This window comes from Drosophila sulfurigaster, chromosome 3, assembly GCF_023558435.1.
Source record: "Drosophila sulfurigaster albostrigata strain 15112-1811.04 chromosome 3, ASM2355843v2, whole genome shotgun sequence".
NCBI lineage: Eukaryota > Metazoa > Arthropoda > Insecta > Diptera > Drosophilidae > Drosophila > Drosophila sulfurigaster.
Window position 1 is genome coordinate 46,764,298 of NC_084883.1, and position 19,414 is coordinate 46,783,711.

A 19,414-nucleotide genomic window follows, 5' to 3' on the forward strand; every position below is an offset into this window, starting at 1 on the left:
GTTGATCAGGAGGACCAGCAAGTGGACTATAATAGTGATGAAGTTCAATCACCCTCTGAACTACCAAGTAAGGATTATTTGGTCGAAATCACCGAAAGTATACCTAAGACAAAGAAGAAACCCGTAAAGAAACAGACTAAAGAACTAAATCCAGCTCCTATTTCCGAACATGTAATTCGTATTGAAGAGCTCGAACCTGAGGTAATAACTGAACAAATTATCAATGAAGAAGGAAAGGAAGTCGAAAAAATAACATCAAAGCGAAAAATAAAGAAGAAAACTGGTCCTCAAGAATATCTAATTGAAGTTATAGAAACTTACGTAGACAATCAGCCTGAAGAGGAATTAGTTATACAGACTACAGAAGTAACTCCCGTGCCAGAGTCCGAGACACCTAAGGATCACAAAATAAAAATTGTGAAAAAGGAAAAACCCAAAACAGAAAGTGTAGATAGTTATATTCAAAAGTTAATAGAGGAAGAATTACCTAAAGTAGAACTTGAGAACTTTGAGACCACCATAACAGATTCTGTACCAGATGTAAAGAAACCAAAGATAACAAAGAAACATCACAAGAAAACTATGGAAATCGTTGATGGTATTCCACATACAGTACATGAATTCACAATACAAGAGTTTGAGCCTGAAGAAGAAAAACCAATTCCGGAGTTCACAACAGAAATTGAAGATACGGATACCGCAGAAACGATAAAAGATTTTGAAGTCGAGGTGCAAGAACAACAAAAACCTAAAACTAAGCCAAAGAAAGACAAGAAATCGAAGATTGATGTCGTCGAGCAAGAACCAGTTAAAATTGAAGATATTGCAGAGACTGTAAAAGTAACACAAGATGTTGCAGAAGACGGCAAAATAAAAGAAGTTCAAGTGAAAAAGCGTAAGATTATCCGAAAACAGGGCCCAACAGAGCATATTTTCGAAATAACGGAGACCACAAAGAGTGATGAGCCACTCACTGAAGTTACTGTTATTGAGGTTGCAGAAAAAGAGGAAGCCTCCGACCAAATAGTAGAGAAACCCCAGAAGGTGAAAACTTCGATCAAAAAACCAAAGAAGCTCAAGCCAGAAGAAGTAGAAGACTATGTTATAAATATTGTGGAAGAGTTTGCAAGGCCTTTGGATGAAGATAAACTTATTGATATAGTGGAAGATACTCCTGAAACTCCTGAAGCTAAGCCAGTTAAGCACAAGAAATCTAGTAAAAAAGCGACGGATCATATTATTCGAATTGAGGAACTAGCTCCAGAAACTATAATTGAAGACGTAGTCAACGAAGAAGGCGAACAAGTTAAGCAAGTAAAAACAACCAAAAAGCTCAAGAAAAAGGATGGTCCAAAAGAGTATTTAATCGAGATAACCGAAACTTATCAAGAAAATAAGCCAGAAGCAGATATCGAATTCACCACTATCGAAATACCTAAGGAGGACGTCTCTACGGAGGAAGAGCCACAACCAATTAAGGTGGTACAAAAAATTAAGAAGAAGAAGGCAGTGAAAGACGATTTAGATAAATACATTCAAGAGCTTATTGAACGTGAAATCACCAAAACTGATCTTGAACAATATGAACCAACTGAAATGGAAACTAAGCCCAAACAACCCAAGAAAAAGGTCAAACATCATGTCAAGAAGAGAGAGGAAATAATTGATGGACTTCCTGTAACCATACATGAATTTGATGTTTCCGAAGAAGAATCGGAACTTCTGGAGTCAGAATCAGAGCAACAATTAGATGAAACTGAGACTTTGCCCTTACTTCCAGATGAGTCCAGTAAATATTTAGTGAACGTGTTTGACGAAATCGTAGAACCTACAAAATACACTGAAGACATTACCGACACACTCATAGAACCGACTAAAAAAGAAAAGTCGCTTAAAAAGAAAAAGGTGGAGAAAGCTCCCATAATTTTAGACGAGGTAGATGCAGTAACAGAAATTATAAAACAGCCAACTGAAGACGGTACATTGAAGGACGTTACTGTGAAAAAACGTAAAGTAAAGCATAGGCAGGGTTCGCAGCAATTCGTTTTTGAGATAACTGAAACTACTAGAGAAGATCAACCTTTGGCAGAAGTTACAGTTATCGAGGTAACAGAAAATATACCTCAAAGTGAAGAACAACAACCAGTTATAGCCCACAAAACAGTTAAGAAACCGAAAAAATTGAAAATGGATGACATCGAGCAATATATTGTTAATGTTATTGACGAGTTTGTCCAAGTTTCTCAAGATAATGTTCCGGAAGATGAAGTCAAGGAAATTGAGGAAGATGTTCCCAAGAAACCGAAAAAATCATCGAAAAAATACAAAATCAGTGAGCATGAGGAATTGGAGCAAGTTAGTCCAGATATAAAAGAAGAAGTTAAAGATCAATTGGAACAAGAAATTGTTGAAAGCCCAGATCAATACCCCGATTTTACGATTGATATTAAAGAAGATATTCCTATCGATGAAAAGAAACCAAAAAAATCAAAGAAACAGCCAAAGGCGGTGACTGTCGATGAATCTAAACAGCCTGAGCAGGAAAACTTCTTAATTAAAGTATCATCTACAGAGGAATTGAAGAGAGCTGAGTCACCAGAGCTAGAGTCCATTGTATCGCAGCCGGAAGAAATTCAACCAGATGAGCAACCAATTTTCCATATTGAAGAAATTGAAACTGTTGCAGATTTGAGTGAAGAACAGGATGACAAGGTCGAGACTCCTCAAAAAGTTGTAACAAAGCGAAAGATCAAAAAGCAAATTGGTCCCAAAGAAGAAATTATCGAAATCGTCGAAACTATAAAGGATGGCTTGCCAGAATTTGAAGTTACAGTAATTACTGAAGAGTCCAAAAATGAAGATGTTGAAATTCCTCAAGAAGAAAAGCCAAAGAAAGTAAAGAAAACTAAAAAGGTTCAAAAGGATGATTTAAATGATTATATACAAAAACTAATTGAACAGGATATTCCAAAATCCGAACTTGAGAAATATGAAAAAATCGATTTTGATGAACCTGTTAAAATGAAAAAGAAGCCTGTCAAGAAAGTTAAGGTCACAGAAGATCAACCCCAAGACACTTCAGAAATATCAGTTGCTGAGACACCCGCAGAAAAATCAATGTCATCACAAAGTTCTGTGGACGAGCCTCAACTTATGATAACCGTCAAAGAATTTGAAGCACCAATGCCTGAAGAGTCTTCTTTCGAGGTAACTGTTCTTGAAGAATTTGTGGAAAACAAGCCAATTCCAGACGAACAGGGCGAAGTGAAAATTAAGGAAGTGAAAACTAAAAAAATTAAGCAGAGGAAGGGTCCAGAAGAAATAATTCATGACATAACAGTTATTCGGGACAAGGATACAGACGAATCTGAAATTACAATAGTGACTTCCAGTCCAAGCCAAGTCGAAGATCAAGAACAAGAAAAACCAGTAAAGAAGGAAAAACGAATTAAAAAGATTAAAAAGGACGATGTTGACAATTTCATTCAAGCAGTTATTGAAGAAGATTTGCCAAAAGAGACTGAGGATATTGTCGATATTATCGAAGAAGCATCTCCTAAGCAAACTACTACCAAGCCGAAAAAAGTAAAGAGGAAGGAAATTGAACCAACAACTGAGGAATCGAGTCCGATTGTTGACAATGTTCAACTTGTCGAACAAGAAGCTGAGAAAGAACCCATAAGGGAAGAAGAGGTTCAAGTAGAAGAGACAATTCCATCTCCTGAAAAGCCTGAAGAAGTTGTTGCCCCCGAAGACGTCAAAATTTCTCAAAAGAAAAAGAAACCAGTTAAAGAAAAAGTAAAGGTTATTGAAGAGCAACCTGAGAAAAATGCTCCTGAGCAGTCGTTGGATGTTGTCGAACAAGACACTGATATTGAAAAGCCCGACAATACCGAATACAGCGTGACTTTCACTGAAGAACAACCAAAACATGAGAAGAAAACAGAAAAGACTCCAAGCAAGGTAAAGCAAATTGAAGATCAACCAGAACAATCAAAATACGAAATATATGTCAAGGAAAGTATCGCTGAACCCGAAAACCAATATCCATTAAACGTTGAAGTTATCGAAAGTGAAACAAAATCAGAAGAAACTACAGATGATGCTGGTGATATTCATAAAGTGGTTACAACTAAACGAAAGATAAAACGTCCAAAGGGTGAAACGGACGAAGTTATTGAAATTATTGAAGTAGTAACTGATGACCAACCTGATGCAGTGATTACAATTGTAGAATACCAGCCCGAGCAACCACAAAATGATGAAAAGCCAAAAGAGCCGAAAAAGAAAACAAAGAAAATCAAGAAAGATGACATTCACGATTATATTCAAAAACTAATAGACATGGAAACTCCAAAAACTGAACTTGAGAAATATGAGAAAATTGATTTTGAGCCGTTACCTAAGGAAAAGCCCACAGAACCTTTGGAAGTTAGTGTAACAGATACTTCTCAAACTGAAAAACCAAAGAAAGACAAAAAATCGAAACCAAAGGAATTAACTAAAACAGAAGAATCGCTGCCACAGCCATATGCTGATATTAAGGTCATAGAGGAAGAAGCTCCTGAAAAACCTGTGGTTCCTGTGGAAGTGGTAGAAATAAAACCAAAAGAAGTGGAAATCAAGGAAGTAATTACTGAAGAGGGTATTCCCGTTCAAGAGAAAACCACTAAGCGTGTCTTGAAAAAGAAGGGACCACAAGAAGACACAACTTACAAAATCACCACAATTGAAAGTGAAGATAAGGAATCTGTTACGGTTATTGTTGATGAGGAACCAGAAGTTGCTCCAGTAGATATAACTGAAAGTCAACCAGAGAATGAGGACGTTAAAGCACCAAAAGCAAAGCCAAAGAAAACGGTCAAGAAAATTAAAAAGGATGATTTGGACGATTATGTCAAGAAATTAATTGAGGAAGAAATACCAAAGATCTCAATGGAAAAGTACGAAAAGGTGGAAATGCCAGAAAAACCAAAGCAACCAAAAGAAATCCCAAGCGAAAGTATTCCAGAAGAGGTTACACCTACTAAGCCAGAACAACCATTAGCAGATCTTGAATCAATCAAACCTAAAAAGACCAAAACAATTAAGCCACAGTCAGTTGAGAAGATAGAACAAAAAACCAGACGAACCGACAGAGACTATTGTAGGAACTGAAGACGTTACGGAAGACACACCAAAACATATTGCACACCCCGAGGACACAGCCACAGCACAAATTACACCAAGCGCACAAGATGAGAAATCTACTCAAGAAGACACTAAAGATACAATTCAGAAAACAATTAAGCATAAGAAAGCTAAGCCAGACACAGTTCAAAGCGTTGAAACAAGTAAGTTATTAGATGAGAGTTTTGGAGCCTTAAAATTCCCACCGCACATGCAGCATTTGCTCCTTTGTCTGTGTCTTTTGCCTTTGTTAACGTCCTTTTAAATCTACGTTGAACTCCAATTTTTTGCGCCTATACCTTCCTCGTTTTGTCTGTTTCACTTTCCCTTATTATTTCTTACACTCTTTCTCTCTCTTCTTTTACACTGAATTTGTGCTCCCTAATTTGAGAATAAATTCTATTATTATATTTCAGCCGGTTATACTCTATACCTTTATAAACACAATAACCACCCAAACCTAACCCAATGCATGTTTATGTACTTCAATAATCTATCCACTTATTTTTAAATTATATTCCATATTTCAATTAATCAACATATTCTGTAATATGACTAACAGTTTCTTTGTACTTATATGTAACATTTTTTTTAATATATAGGATTTTTTTTTATTTTGGGCAAGTGCTCAAGTTAATCGAAACAAACGCTGTATATAGTGTTAAATATTTATCAAGCTCTACGATATGCTTGCCTTCTTCTGCGAAAGCAATGCACGGATTCATCTAGGGGCCTAAGAATTAAATTACTAACTATAAATAAATTTTTATATTAGGTGAAGCACCCGAGGTTCATAAGGATTATCACATAAGCGTAATCGTAGAAGAACCAGTTGAAAAAGAAGAACAGCCCGACAGGATTTTGGAAGTGAGAGTCATTGATGAAGTTGCCGAAATCGAAGAATCACAGCCCATCGTTGAAGAAGTCGAAGAAGAGGATGAACAACCAACAGATGGTACTGTTGAAGATGTTACGAAGCCAAAAACAAAGAAGAAGAAGATTGTCAAAAAGAAGACCAATGAACACGATGATATTATTCAAAAGCTGCTTGAGCAAGAGATTGAAAAAACCGAATTGGAAAAATACGAGAAAATGGAGTTTGATCTTCCTAAGAAACTAAAACCAGAGTTTGCAAACCTTGAACCAATGAAAATTGAGCGAACCGAACACAAGCCAACAAAGGTGACAATTGTTGAAGCTGCAGAGGTTCCAAAGACTGTTAAGTTGAAGCCTGGCAAACGGAAGGAAAAGCCTTCTGAAGAACAGGCAGTACAACTTCCCAAATTCAGGCTAAAGACGCGCATGACAATGGTCGAATATCCGCCAGTACCTCAAATACCAAAACTGACTGACATAGGTGCAGTAAAAGACAATGGTGAGCTCTCTCGCAATATTGAAGAAGCCGAGGAGGTATTGAAGTTTAAGCCCCACAAGACAAAGAAAATCAAGAAAATAAAGGATGACTTAGAGAAGGTGGAGCTCGAAAAGTATGAGAAATACGTTAGTAGCGAAGAAGAACCCGAAGAACAGAAGCCATACCAGAAACCAGAAAAGGCTCAAAAGACAGAAGAAAGTCCTGAAGATGTCAAACTTAAGATTGGCAAGGGCAAGAAGAAGCCTAAGGAGGAAGAGTCTCAAGAAAATGTTACTCTCAAAAAGATACCACAGAAACCTGTAGAAAGTGAAGAAGTGGTTGAAAAGAAACCTAAGGAAAAGGATGTAGTAGTTATTGAAGAACTTCCAAAGCAGCCCAAGGAACAGGACATTCAAGTCGAACCGTTTGAGCCAATTGATTTTGAGCATCCTGAATATGTACCAGAGGAGCTTGAACAAATCGAGCAACCCGAAAAGCCCGAAAAGACGAAGAAACCCAGTAAGACCAAATACAAGCCAAAGGAGAAATCCAAACCGGAACAGGACACTATCATAACAGAAATTGTTCCTGGTAAGCCTAAGGAAGAAGAAGAGGTACCTGAACAACAAGTTAAGTTCCGTAAACCTGAGAGTAAAGCTCCTGAAGAGACTGACACTCAAATTAAATTAAAGCCTGTTCAAAAACCTGTTGAGGACACAGTAGTTGAAGATGTCGTTGTTAAGTCCAAGGACGAGGAACCTCAGCCTACAGTTGAAGAGTCTAAGCCCGTTGAGGAAGTGAAAAAGCCTAAGAAAACGAAATCTAAACCAGTTGCACAAAAAGAAGAAGAAACTACAGTGGAACAACCAACAGAATTTGAGATTTCAGTTAAGGACGAGGAAATAATTAAAGAAAAGCCAGTTGAAGAAGAAAAGCCTAAGGAAGTAAAGGTAAAACAAAAGAAACCAAAGGAGGCTCCTGCTGCAGAAGTTGAAATCGTCGAGGAAACACAGACTGTCGATGTACCTGAAGACATACCCGTTGAGTACAAAATTACTACAACTGTTTTGGAACCCGAGGAAGCTCCAAAGGAACATCAAGTCAGGGTTTTGGACTTTGATGAAAGGCAAGTCACTACTGAGGAAGTTGTTGAAGAAAAGGTTGTAACAAGAAAGAAGAAGCCAAAGCCTCAACAACCAGAAGAATTTGAAGTCACTCTAAAGGAGCCAGAGGAAACACAACCAGAACCAGAAGAAATCACTGCTGAGGTTGTGATACCAATAAAACAACCTGAACAGGAACCTGAGCAGTACGAAGTGGAATTGAAGTTAACCGAACCACAACCACAAGAACAGGAAATAACAGTTAAGAAGAAACCTAAGAAGAAGCCTGTGGAGGAGGTAAGAGAAGTGGAACAACACGTGGTGAAAGAAGTGGAAGTCCAACCGGCCGAAGAAGAAGAGGTTATTGTTCAAGATGAGCAAATTAGTCAAACTGATACTCCGAAATCTTTCGAGTTCCAAATTACTGAAACGCAAGCTCCTCAAAAGAAACCTGAAGAAGTTATCGAAGAAAAGCCGGTTGAAAAGGTGAAAGAAAAGGCACCCAAACCGATTGAAAAGCCAGGCTCTTACCAGATCAGCATTAAAGAATCTCAAGTTGAAAATGTTCTCGAAACGACAAAGCAGCCAGAAGAGGAAGTTCCTGAAGAGGTAGTTTTTGCCCCAAGGCCAAAAGAAGATAAAACATTTGAGGCAGAGTTTGTCATAACGGAACCAAAACGTGAAGAGATTACCGAAGTTGAAGCCGAAATCAAACCGAAGAAGACTAAGAAACCAAAGAAAACTGAGGAGGCCGTTAGTCACGATATTAAGGTTGTCGAAGTATCTGCACCGGAGGAAGTAGTAGATGAAGCTCCACAAATTGAAATTGTTGAGAAAGAAACAGTGATTGCTGAAGAAAAGCCGGATGAATATACAATTCGTGTATCTGAAACACAAGAAGCACAACCAGATGAGCCTACACTTGCACAATTTACTGTAAAGAAGGCAAAGCCTACTCCAGAAGCTACTGAGGAGCCGGAAGCTGAGTTTGTTCTTAAAGAAAGCAAGCCAATTGAAACGGTTACCGAAGACGCCCAAATAAAGACGAAGAAGCCCAAAAAGAAGGTTAAGGATGTTGAGGCAGAGGAATTAAAGATACAGATTTCGGAAGAAGTCCCACAAGAAGTTCCAGTAATCGAAGAAATCGAAGAAGTTGCAATCAAAGAAAAAGAGGAAGCTCCTGTGGAATATAAATCGTATGAAATTGGAGTGAAGGAAACAGTTCCAGAAAAGCCAGTGGCACCTGTGGAAGAAGAATTGGTTGTTGAACCAGTCGTTGAAGAGCCTCAACCTGCACCTGAAGAACTAAAGGTGAAAGTAATTGAAGAAACTCCACGTGAAATTATAGAAGAAGTTGTGGAGGAGGACGTTAAAGTTATTCGTAAGAAGAAACCCAAGCCACAAGTTTCAGAAGAGCCGGAGACTCAAGTGAGCTTTACAGGTCCAAAGCCGGTAGATGAGGTTGAAGCAGTACAAAGCGTCACCATCGTACCTGAAGTTCCAACTGATGAGGAGGCTGCTGAGCTCAAGATAACCGTTATTGATGAAATTTCTGAGCCCCAGGAACTAATTCAAGAAATAGAAGAAATCGACATTATTGAAGAAGAAAAGATTCAACCTATTCCGGAAGATATACCCGCAGACTTTAAGTTTAGTCTTAAAGAGACTGAGGCACCAAAGGAAACGGTCGAGGAGTTACCAGAAGAACAATTTACCATTAAGAAGAAGAAAAAGGTGCCTGAGCAACTTATTGTCGAAGAACCTGAAGCTGTATTCGAAATTAAGCCCAAGCCACAAGTCGAGGAGGTTACTGAAGAAGCCAAGATCAAGAAAAAGTCCAAAAAGCCAGTTAAAGAAGAAGAAGCTGCCGCAGAACTTAAAGTAACAGTCGTCGAGGAGGTAGCACCAGGCCCAGATGTTATTGAGATTGTGGAAGAAGTTGAGGAAACTCCAGAAGAAAAAATTGTCGAACAGCCAGAAGAGAAACCAGCTGAGTACAAATTCAAGGTTTCTGAAAGCCAACCAGAAGCTCCAGAAGTACCTGAAGAGCAGCAAGTATCGCTGCCGAAGAAAATACCAAAGCCCGTTCAAGTGACTGAAGAGCCTGAAGCTGAAGTTACTCTAAAACCTAAACCAAAGGTTGAAGAAGTAAAAGAAGAAGCAAAAATAATCAAAAAGAAACCTAAGAAGCCAGTTGTGGAAGAAGCTGCTGAAGAAGTGACTGTCAAGGTCGAAGAAGAAATCACTCCAGAGCCAATAGTTGTAGAGGAAGAAGTAATTGAAGAGGTTCAAGTTAAGAAATCAGAAAAACCATCCCCTGAAGAAGAAATTGATGCTGCCGTTTTTAAATTAAAGAAGCCTGAATCACCTGAAGAAGACGAAGTGGTAGCAGAGGTTACTCTGAAGCCAAAGGTTCCCAAGGAAGTTCAGGAAGAAGAGTTCTCGGTGGACGTCAAGCTACCAAAGGAAAAGAAGGTTTCTGAGGAAACATCTAACGAAACAGTGCAACTTAAGAAAAAGAAGAAGCCACAGAAACCTGTAGAAGAGGCTGCTGATGAACTCCAACTCCAACAAACTGTTATTGAAGAAAGACCAGTTGAGATTGAAGAAGAGGAAATTGTTGAGGAAGCCGTTATTATACGTAGAAAGCCTAAAAAACCTATTGAACCAACTATTGAAGACCTTGAAGAAACTGAATTTAGCCTTTCATTCAAAAAACCACATACCATTACTGAAGGTGTGGAAGAGGCAGCAACAGTTCTGAAGAAACGTCCAGTTAAACCTACCACCCACGACGAAGCTGCAGCAGAATTGTCAATAAAACGTCTAGAGGAAGAATACGAAGAAGGCGATGATATTGAAGAATTTGTTGTTAGCCAGCGTAGAAAGCCTAAGGAGTTGCAAATTACAGATGAAGCAGACCAAGAGTACACAGTCAAGAAGCTTAAACGTCGCAAGAAGGTTGACATTCCAGAATTCACAGATGTTGAAAACGTTACTTTCCGCGCTAAGAGCACAAAAACCAAAGAAGACGTTGACCAAGAATTCAATATTGCTCTTGATTCCTATGCTGAAGAAGAGGTATCAATGTCTGGAAAGGTGAAAATTAAGAAACCTATTAAAAAGACGTACTCTGAAGCAACAGACGAGGCAAAGATCAAAATCATACAGGACTATGATGACGGGGAAGGTCCAATCATTGAAGAAATACGCGACGACGAGGATACCATAGATGAAGTTGAAGAGCCAGAGGAGTACATGGTAGAAGAATTACCTCCAGATGAGGTAGACTTCAAGCTTAAACCAAAGAAGCAACCTAAGCCAACTTACTCGGTTCAAGACGAAGAGGAAGAACAATTCCTTATTGGTATTCGACAGCCGAAACGCGATTCTGTAACGTATGACGAAGATTCTCTTACATTCAAAAAGAAGCGTAAAGTCATTCAACAACTCTTTAATGAAGGTACGTAGGTTCTCTAGATATGAAATCAATTTGTCAAATATTTAAATATAATTATCAACTTGGTTTAATTTAAACATCTGCTTATATGGCAATAGCTTACAAAATGAGGTAAAACTCCCTTGAAAAAAAAACACAAATGTTAGTAGCTAACGCATAACGATCCATTGTTTACGCAACCTTTTGTTTTTCTAATACCAATTCGCATATTAAAGAATATTGTGCATAAATAACGTATTTACCTTTCACTTTGTAACAGATGGCGCTTCACTTAACATTACCAGAGAAATGGATGTGGAAGGTAAGTAAATGATAAAATCGAACAACGGTGTATAGTATAATGCTAATATTATCAAATTATTTTTAGAATCCAATACCGAGAACATTATGTATTCTATTTGCAATTATATTGCGGACAACGACGAGGCTATTAACTTAGTTGAGGGTGAAAAGGTCCTGGTTATTGGTCGCCATAGCTCTGAATGGTGGTACGTCAAGAAGAGCATCACAGAGGAAGAAGGTTGGGTACCCGCCCAATACCTTATGGGACCCGAGGAATATGACCAATATGTTCAAAACAAACTGCATGAGAAGATCGATAAGTTACCCGTCTTTGAAAGTAAGTTTACATTTAACTAAGCCTTGTTGTTGTCTAACACTCTGCTGAACTGTCTCGTCTACGTTATTAACACATTTCAATTAATGTTTTGTGATTGTGCAAATGAAGGACCTGGACCTGAAGACAAGCCGATTGCCCCACGTTTCATTGAAAAACTGCAGCCTATTCATTCACTTGATGGTTACACTGTTCAGTTCGAATGTAAGGTTGAGGGAAGTCCAAGACCTCAGATTGCGTGGTTCCGCGAAACTGCTATCATTAAGCCTTCGCAAGACTTCCAAATGTTCTATGATGATGATAATGTAGCCACTTTAATTATTCGCGAAGTTTTCCCAGAAGACGCTGGCAAATTTACTTGCGTGGCCAAGAATGCCGCTGGCTTCACATCAACCACAACAGAATTGATTGTGGAAAGTCCTTTATCCGATCATGGCTCAGATGCCACTGCATTGTCACGCAGGAGTATGTCGCGTGAATCCTCATTGGCTGATATCCTTGAGGGCATTCCACCAACATTCTCACGCAAGCCCAAGGCACAATATGTCGACGAGGGCAGCAACGTTATACTGGAATGCCGCCTTGTTGCGGTTCCCGAGCCCGATATTGTGTGGACCTTTAATGGCGAAGATATCGATGAGGAGGAAATTAAAAACATTCGTATCGTAACTGAATCTGATATGCACATGTATTGCAGCGTTGTTCATATTACTAAAGTGAAGAAATCTCAGGAGGGGACCTATGAAGTTATCGCCACAAACCGTGAGGGCGAGTCGCGTCTGCCCATCACACTTAAGGTGCGAACTTCCGACAAAGAAGCCCCACAAATTCTAGAACCGCTGCGTAACATGGTAGTTCGTGAAGGAGAGAGCGTCATGCTTTCTACCCAGATTGTTGGCAATCCACCACCCAAGGTAACGTGGTACAAGGATGGCAAGCCTATTAAGAATGGCAAGACAGATAAGGATATTCATACTCTTACCCTCATCACGCCAAAGAAGTCGGAGAAGGGAGAATATACTGTCAAGGCTGTCAATCCTTTGGGCAGTGTGGAAACTACTGCTAATCTGACGATTGAAGGTATGTTCAATGTTTAATGTTATTTTTCAGCTAAGTAAATATTTTCAAAATTTTTCGGCAATGAATCATTAAATGTTTCTTATTTAGAACCGACAACTGGTAATGCTGAGCCTCCACTGTTTGTGGAACGTTTCGAAGAGCAATCTGTACCACAAAAGGGTGTTATTCGACTACCAGCAAAGGTGTCCGGCAACCCTGTACCAGAGGTTCAATGGCTATTTAACAACAGTCCGTTGTTCCCCAACGAACGTATCCAGCAAGTGTACGATGGTGAAAATATTGAGCTCGTCATTCAGAATGCCAATCCTGAAACAGATTCGGGTGACTACAAGTGCATTGCCAGCAATCCTGTTGGCAAGACATCGCACGGTGCCCGCGTCATTGTTGAAGTCGATGAGGTAACCTTTACCAAAAAGTTAAAGAAGACAATTACCATTGAAGAGGTGCAATCGTTAACGTTGGAGTGCGAGACTTCTCATGTGGTAACAACTAAGTGGTTCTTCAATGGCAAGGAGTTGAGCGGCATGGACCATCGCGTTGTTGTTGAGGATGGCAAGACACACAAGCTGGTCATAAGGAACACAAATCTTCGTGATTCCGGCAAATATGTGTGCAAGGTCAAGAAACAAGAAACCGAATCAACTGTGGAGGTTCTAAAGCGTAAACCAGACTTTATCAAGGTTCTGGAAGATTACGAGGTAACTGAGAAGGATACCGCCATTCTGGACGTGGAGCTGACAACTGAATCGACTGAGGTCACCTGGTACAAGGACGGCGAAAAGATTACAATTGAAAGCAAGAACTGTGAATTCATCAAGGATGGCAAATCGAGACGTTTGGTGATACACGATACAACCATACATGATGAGGGCGAATACACGTGCAAGATCGAGGGTCAAGAGTGCAGTGCAGAACTGACTGTCATTGAACTACCACCAGAGATTGTAACTCCATTGAAGGATGTGTCTGTTACTAAGGGCGAAAATGCTGTATTCCACATTGAACTAAGCAAGGGCGATGCTCTGGTAAAATGGTTCAAGAACGGCAAAGAAATCAAGTTCGACGAACGCATTCAACTCGCAATTGATGGCAAGAAACAATCCCTTCGCATTGTCAAGGCCAAGCCCGAAGATGTGGGCGAGTATTCCATACAGGTTGGAGAACAAACTTCCAAGGCGAAACTGACTGTCGAAGAGCCATTGGTTGACTTCATAGTGCGATTGCCCGATGTTACACTCGCCACAAAGACAACAGATGCTGAATTTACCGTTGAACTGTCTCAGCCGGACGTTGAAGTTACGTGGTGTAAGAAGGGCAAGCCCATTAAGCCAAATAAGAAGCATGAGGTATTCGTTGAGGGCACAGTGCGTCGCCTGGTTATCCATGATGCCAGCGATGATGATGCGGGTGAGATCAGCTGTATTGCTGAAAATGTCACCAGCAGCACTAAACTGTGCGTTGAAGAGCTTAAACTGCCACCCGTGATTACCTCTGACAAGGATCAAACCATCAAAGTAAAGGAGAACGAGGATGCTACCTTCACTGTCAAGTACACTGGCGCTCCGACTCCAGAGGCCGAATGGACATCGCGCAAGGTTGTCATTCCTAAGACAAAGCGTACAATCCCAACCATCGATGAACAATCCGCAACTCTAACCATTAAAAAGGTCGTTGACGATGATGAGGGCGAGTACACGGTCAAACTGGTCAATCCTGTGGGTGAGGCCGAGGCCAGCCTACACTTGGTCATTATGCGTAAGTATAATTAATTGACAATGCAGTTAACGAGGCGGAAATGCGAGCAGCTCTGACCTTTGTCAAACTCTTACATTTAGGCAAACCCACGGCACCTGGAACCCCTCAGCCACTGGAGGTAATGCACGACTCGATAACACTTTATTGGAAGGCGCCCGAAGACGATGGCAAGTCCGAAATCATTGAATACATTCTGGAGTACCATGATGTTAAGGAAGAAAAGTAAGTACTGCTCATATCCAACTAATAAAACATTAATTAATTCCTTTTACTTCTCAGATGGACTGAGATTCGCAAGATTAAGGACACAACGTATACGATAAGCAAACTAAAGATCGACACCGAATATGTGTTCCGTTCGATTGCGGTCAACGAAGTTGGCCCCTCACCGCCATCACCTGCCTCGCCACCTATTCGTCTGGTGCCCAAGGTTCAGACCGAGGCACCCAGCGTACGCGAGCCATTGCAGGATATTGTCAGTGAACTGGACAAGGAAGTGACACTATCCTGTGTGTTTGGCGGCATTCCTGAGCCAAGCGTTACCTGGAAGAAGAACGGCAAGATCATCGAGTCTACGACCAATGTGCGCTACGAAAATCGGGTGGCCAAGTACATCATTGAAAAGACAACCATTGAGACTGAAGCCACCTACACATGCGTGGCAACCAATGAGAAGGGCACAGTGGAGACATCGTGCAGGCTGAAGCTGCAGCAGAAGCCAATCGTGGAGATTGAGGACAAGTATGTGGCACAGAAACTGCGCACTGGCGCTACTCTCAGCATTCCAGCAACGGTTCGTGGCTATCCCAAGCCCACAGTCACCTGGCACAAGGAGACTATCGAGCAGAAGTCGACCAAGGAGATTACCATTGAAACCACCGAAACAAGCTCTACCTATACGATTAAGAAGGTAACTCGCGAGCACTCTGGTCGCTACAAGGTGACGGCCACCAATGAGTGGGGCTCCACTCATATGGAGTGCACGGTACAAGTAATTGATAAGCCAAGCAGGCCGCAATCGTTGGAGGTTAAAGACATTAAAAAGGATTCAATTACCTTGGAATGGACGCCGCCAATTGACGATGGTGGCATGGACATTAGCAAGTACACGTTGGAGAAATGCGATGTGCAAAACAACGTGTGGATGAAGGTCTCCGATTTCGACAAGGATATCAACTCGTATGCCATTCAAAAGCTTTCCATGAATGCCCAATACATGTTCCGTGTTGTGGCTATCAATCCTATTGGCGAGTCCGAGCCAACGGAGAGTCAAACAGTCACAATCACCAAGAAGTTTGGTAAGTGCACAATGATTAAGTTTTACCATTACAAACAAATGTTAATTCACGACTACACGTAACTTTGAAATAGGCAGATTGATGCACAATTTTGCTAAACAATAATTACAATTAACACTCAATTATACGAACGATTTCACGACATGCACCTACTAATTCGATTTGTATTAGTCCGCACGAATTAAGGCTCCGCTTAAAAACTAAGCTGACAATTGACGAAATTGGCGCAAAATTGTAGCCAATACGAATAGAGCTACCAGATTGACAGAACAAGAAAGCGCGCAATTGTTACCAATGCGAATGTTGCCAGCTCGATATTTTTGTTCCATTTGCAACAGAGTTACTAACTGACTATTAGCAAAGTCTCAATATTACGTTAGATTGTTAAGTATGCATTACGCAGATATTTGGACAATTAATTACAATTATTAATATCACAGAAAACCTATGATTTTCTTCTACCTATTGTCGTAGAAAATATATTTACGCAAAATGTCTACCAGCTTTATCGATTGATGTGGCAACCTTATCCTAACTACTGAACTGATATTACATATTAGTATTTTTAAACAATGTGTACACACTTTTGTTTTTCTTTTTACGCTTCTCAACGGTCGTGTTTTAATTCAAATTTATTAATAATAATATGAATTGCAGAGAAACCATCCCCACCACGCGGCCCCACCGCCGTCTCGGGTATGAACGACACATCGTTCACACTGTCCTGGGAACCGTCGGAGAGCGACGGAGGCTCGAAGATAATCGAGTACATTGTGGAAATCAGGGAAGAGACTGAGACAGTCTATCGTTCGGTGGGCATCACGACGGGCACTGTGACAAACATTCACGTGGAGAAGGTTGTAAGAAACAAGGGCTATCTGTTCAGGATCTACGCTCGTAACGAGGTCGGCACCAGCGAGGCGTTCGAGACCACGGAGAAGATTGTTGTGGGTCGCAAGATAAGTGAGTAAAAGTCCCAGTTTCCCGTAATGATAATTGCTTATTTGCTTATTGCCAAAATGCTTTCTCTTAACGCCATTAACATTTGCTTTGCTTTAATTTTACGCCCTGCACCAGCAATTGAAGACATGGGTATGTTCCAAAGTCCGCAAAAAGTTTCCCCCAAAATCACTTGTATTCATATTATGCAATCCTCTTGCAGCCCCGCCATCGCCACCCCAGAATCTGAGGGCGCCGGATGTGACAAGTCGCAGCGTCACCCTCGACTGGGAGGTGCCAGCCCGCAATGGAGGTTCCGAAATTACAGGTAAATTGGAGAATACTTGAAGATTCCTCCGTATTATAGCTCTTATATACATATATATTTATTAATTACGATACTTAAAACATTTCTACTTCTTTTCAGGCTACTGTGTGGAAAAGAAGTCTTCCACATCGACCAGCTGGACCAAGGTCATTACACTGGATGCACATCAGCTGCACTACACCATTGACAATCTGAAGGAGAAGTGCGAGTACTGGTTCCGTGTCTCGGCGGAGAATGAGGCTGGTTTAGGTGCACCAGCCGTCACCGAGAGCGTCTCGCTAAAGACACATGCCAGTGAGTATTGTTTGATATTTAAACGAGTGCACATTGGATAAGTGTTTGCCATGTATTTTTGTAGCTGTACCATCGCCACCAACTGCTCCACTGGAGGCGCGAGTTCTCGCTGCCAATGCACACATATTCGAATGGGGTATTCCCGAGTCAGATGGAGGTGCGCCACTGCTCGGCTATCACATTGCCATACGTGACATGAAGAAGTCCATGTGGATTGAGGTTGGTCGCGTGCCAGCCGGTGTGCAAAAGTTCCAGATTCGCGATCTGCAAGAGAATCACGAATACATGATTCGCATATTCGCCAAGAACGAAATTGGTCTAAGTGAACCTTTGGAATCCGAAGAGCCATACAAGGTGATGACAGCGGGTAAGTATCTGAAAGCACAATAACATCGATTGCTATTGATAATATCTTTCGCATATTTTGTAGGTCACGAAAGTCTGCCAGATGAGCCGCGTACTGAGATGAGCACATGCAACACATCGTCGTGGTTGCGAGACCACAACATGGATGCAGACATTCATTCGTATGCGCGCGGCAGACTGCTTCAACGCGATGAGTACTTCTTCCGTCTGTGGGCACAAATACCCCAGAAGAAGAAGAAGGACTCCAAGTAGTATGTAAATGATACAACTACGAACTAATCAACTTAGCGATAGCAAGTACCAGACATGACATAAACGAAATGAAACTTAGGATTAGGCTTAAGCATACTCTACTACTATTTCAATTTTTGTATTTAATTCATTATTTCTTTTGTAGCTTTTTTTGTACTTTGAGAAAGAAAACGCACAGAGCTTGTAAAGATAATGTAGTGATTGGAATTGCGTCCAGCTTAGTACAGCGATGTCCACGACATTCTCCCCCTCCAGAGACAAAGAGTGCGAGCGAAGAAAATACTTAATGTATTTGGCGGGGGAGGCGTGGACGTGGCTGTGTGTTGTGTCGCCCATTACATAATCTCTGTAGTAATTTTTGATTCGTTATGATTTGCATAAATTCTTATGATTTTCTTCACTTTATTTTTGTAAGCTGTGATAAATTTATCAAATTCGAAAGCGTCAAACGATATGAAAAGCCATGAATTCAGCGCCACGACTCAACGAGCATCGGGCAACGGCAGCCAGTGGACCACAACAGCAGCAATAGCAATTCGTAACAACAATAACAATCCGAGGGGCAACAACAATAACACAACAGAGCGGACTCAATATCCTCTAGGGAGACAAACAACAAATGGTGCAATTCGATATGAGTTACGAGTATGTTTGTGCTATATTTGTGTGTTGTCCATTTGATTGTCTGTTCTCTGCTGTCGCTGTTCAATTGTCGCACTGCTGGATGCTGTTGCCTTTGCCGTGTGTTCGCAGTGCGCTGAATTGATGCCCAGAGAAACAGAGGGTTACATAACTATGTAAAACAAAACCAAATAAAGAAAAACAATTATAATAAAAAACAAATTTAAATGAATTTTTAACGAATATATTAAAGTGGTTTCAACTCGTTGCGGCACACAAACTTTTTACCCAACTGACTACGAAAAATCAACTAATTAATTCATTAGTCTCGGAGACAAAAATAGAAGCTGGAGCTTCGAGAGTCCCCGAGAGCTGGGAGGAGACGTTGGAGTTGCAAGTTAACATAACTTTGCACGTTGCAAAAGTTTTCTATTAAGTTTTTCTATTCTAAAACTTAAAGTCGGCAGCCAAACAATGGCAGCTACCAGTTTGGCCAACACATGCGTGTCCAGGACAAGCACCAGACCCAGATCGACCAAAGTGAGAAAGAGATGTAGATATAGTTAGAGGGAGATGGTGAGAGAAACTACTGTTACGCGTCGTTGAACTTATCTGGTGACAGGGCAAATGCTGCATAAAGTTTCCACAGAGAATTGTGTGCGAATTTAATTAAAGTTTTTGCGGTTGCCACTAATCAAAAGATATTATCTAAAATGTTATATGTGTTGTACACAGTTACTTTGCTTGGCAAATAACTTTGTAGTCCCCTCTCCCTCTCT

At 40.6% G+C, this 19,414-nt stretch overlaps 1 protein-coding gene across 2 annotated transcripts in view; it reads left to right on the plus strand.

Annotated features, from left to right (window-relative positions):
• The window catches only part of LOC133840247 (titin), an 80,554-nt gene extending 61,687 nt beyond the window's left edge, over nt 1–18,867 (plus strand). For both annotated transcript variants that reach the window (XM_062271963.1, XM_062271965.1), the window contains 12 exons: nt 5,945–11,089; nt 11,346–11,387; nt 11,454–11,705; nt 11,814–12,782; nt 12,870–14,537; nt 14,618–14,759; nt 14,817–15,835; nt 16,493–16,798; nt 16,998–17,102; nt 17,202–17,396; nt 17,461–17,763; nt 17,827–18,867. In XM_062271963.1, coding sequence (XP_062127947.1) covers nt 5,945–11,089; nt 11,346–11,387; nt 11,454–11,705; nt 11,814–12,782; nt 12,870–14,537; nt 14,618–14,759; nt 14,817–15,835; nt 16,493–16,798; nt 16,998–17,102; nt 17,202–17,396; nt 17,461–17,763; nt 17,827–18,014 — 10,334 coding nt within the window. In that variant the 3' untranslated portion in view covers nt 18,015–18,867. The remainder of the gene's footprint in view (nt 1–5,944; nt 11,090–11,345; nt 11,388–11,453; nt 11,706–11,813; nt 12,783–12,869; nt 14,538–14,617; nt 14,760–14,816; nt 15,836–16,492; nt 16,799–16,997; nt 17,103–17,201; nt 17,397–17,460; nt 17,764–17,826) is intronic.
• Nucleotides 18,868–19,414: the final 547 nt, after the last annotated feature.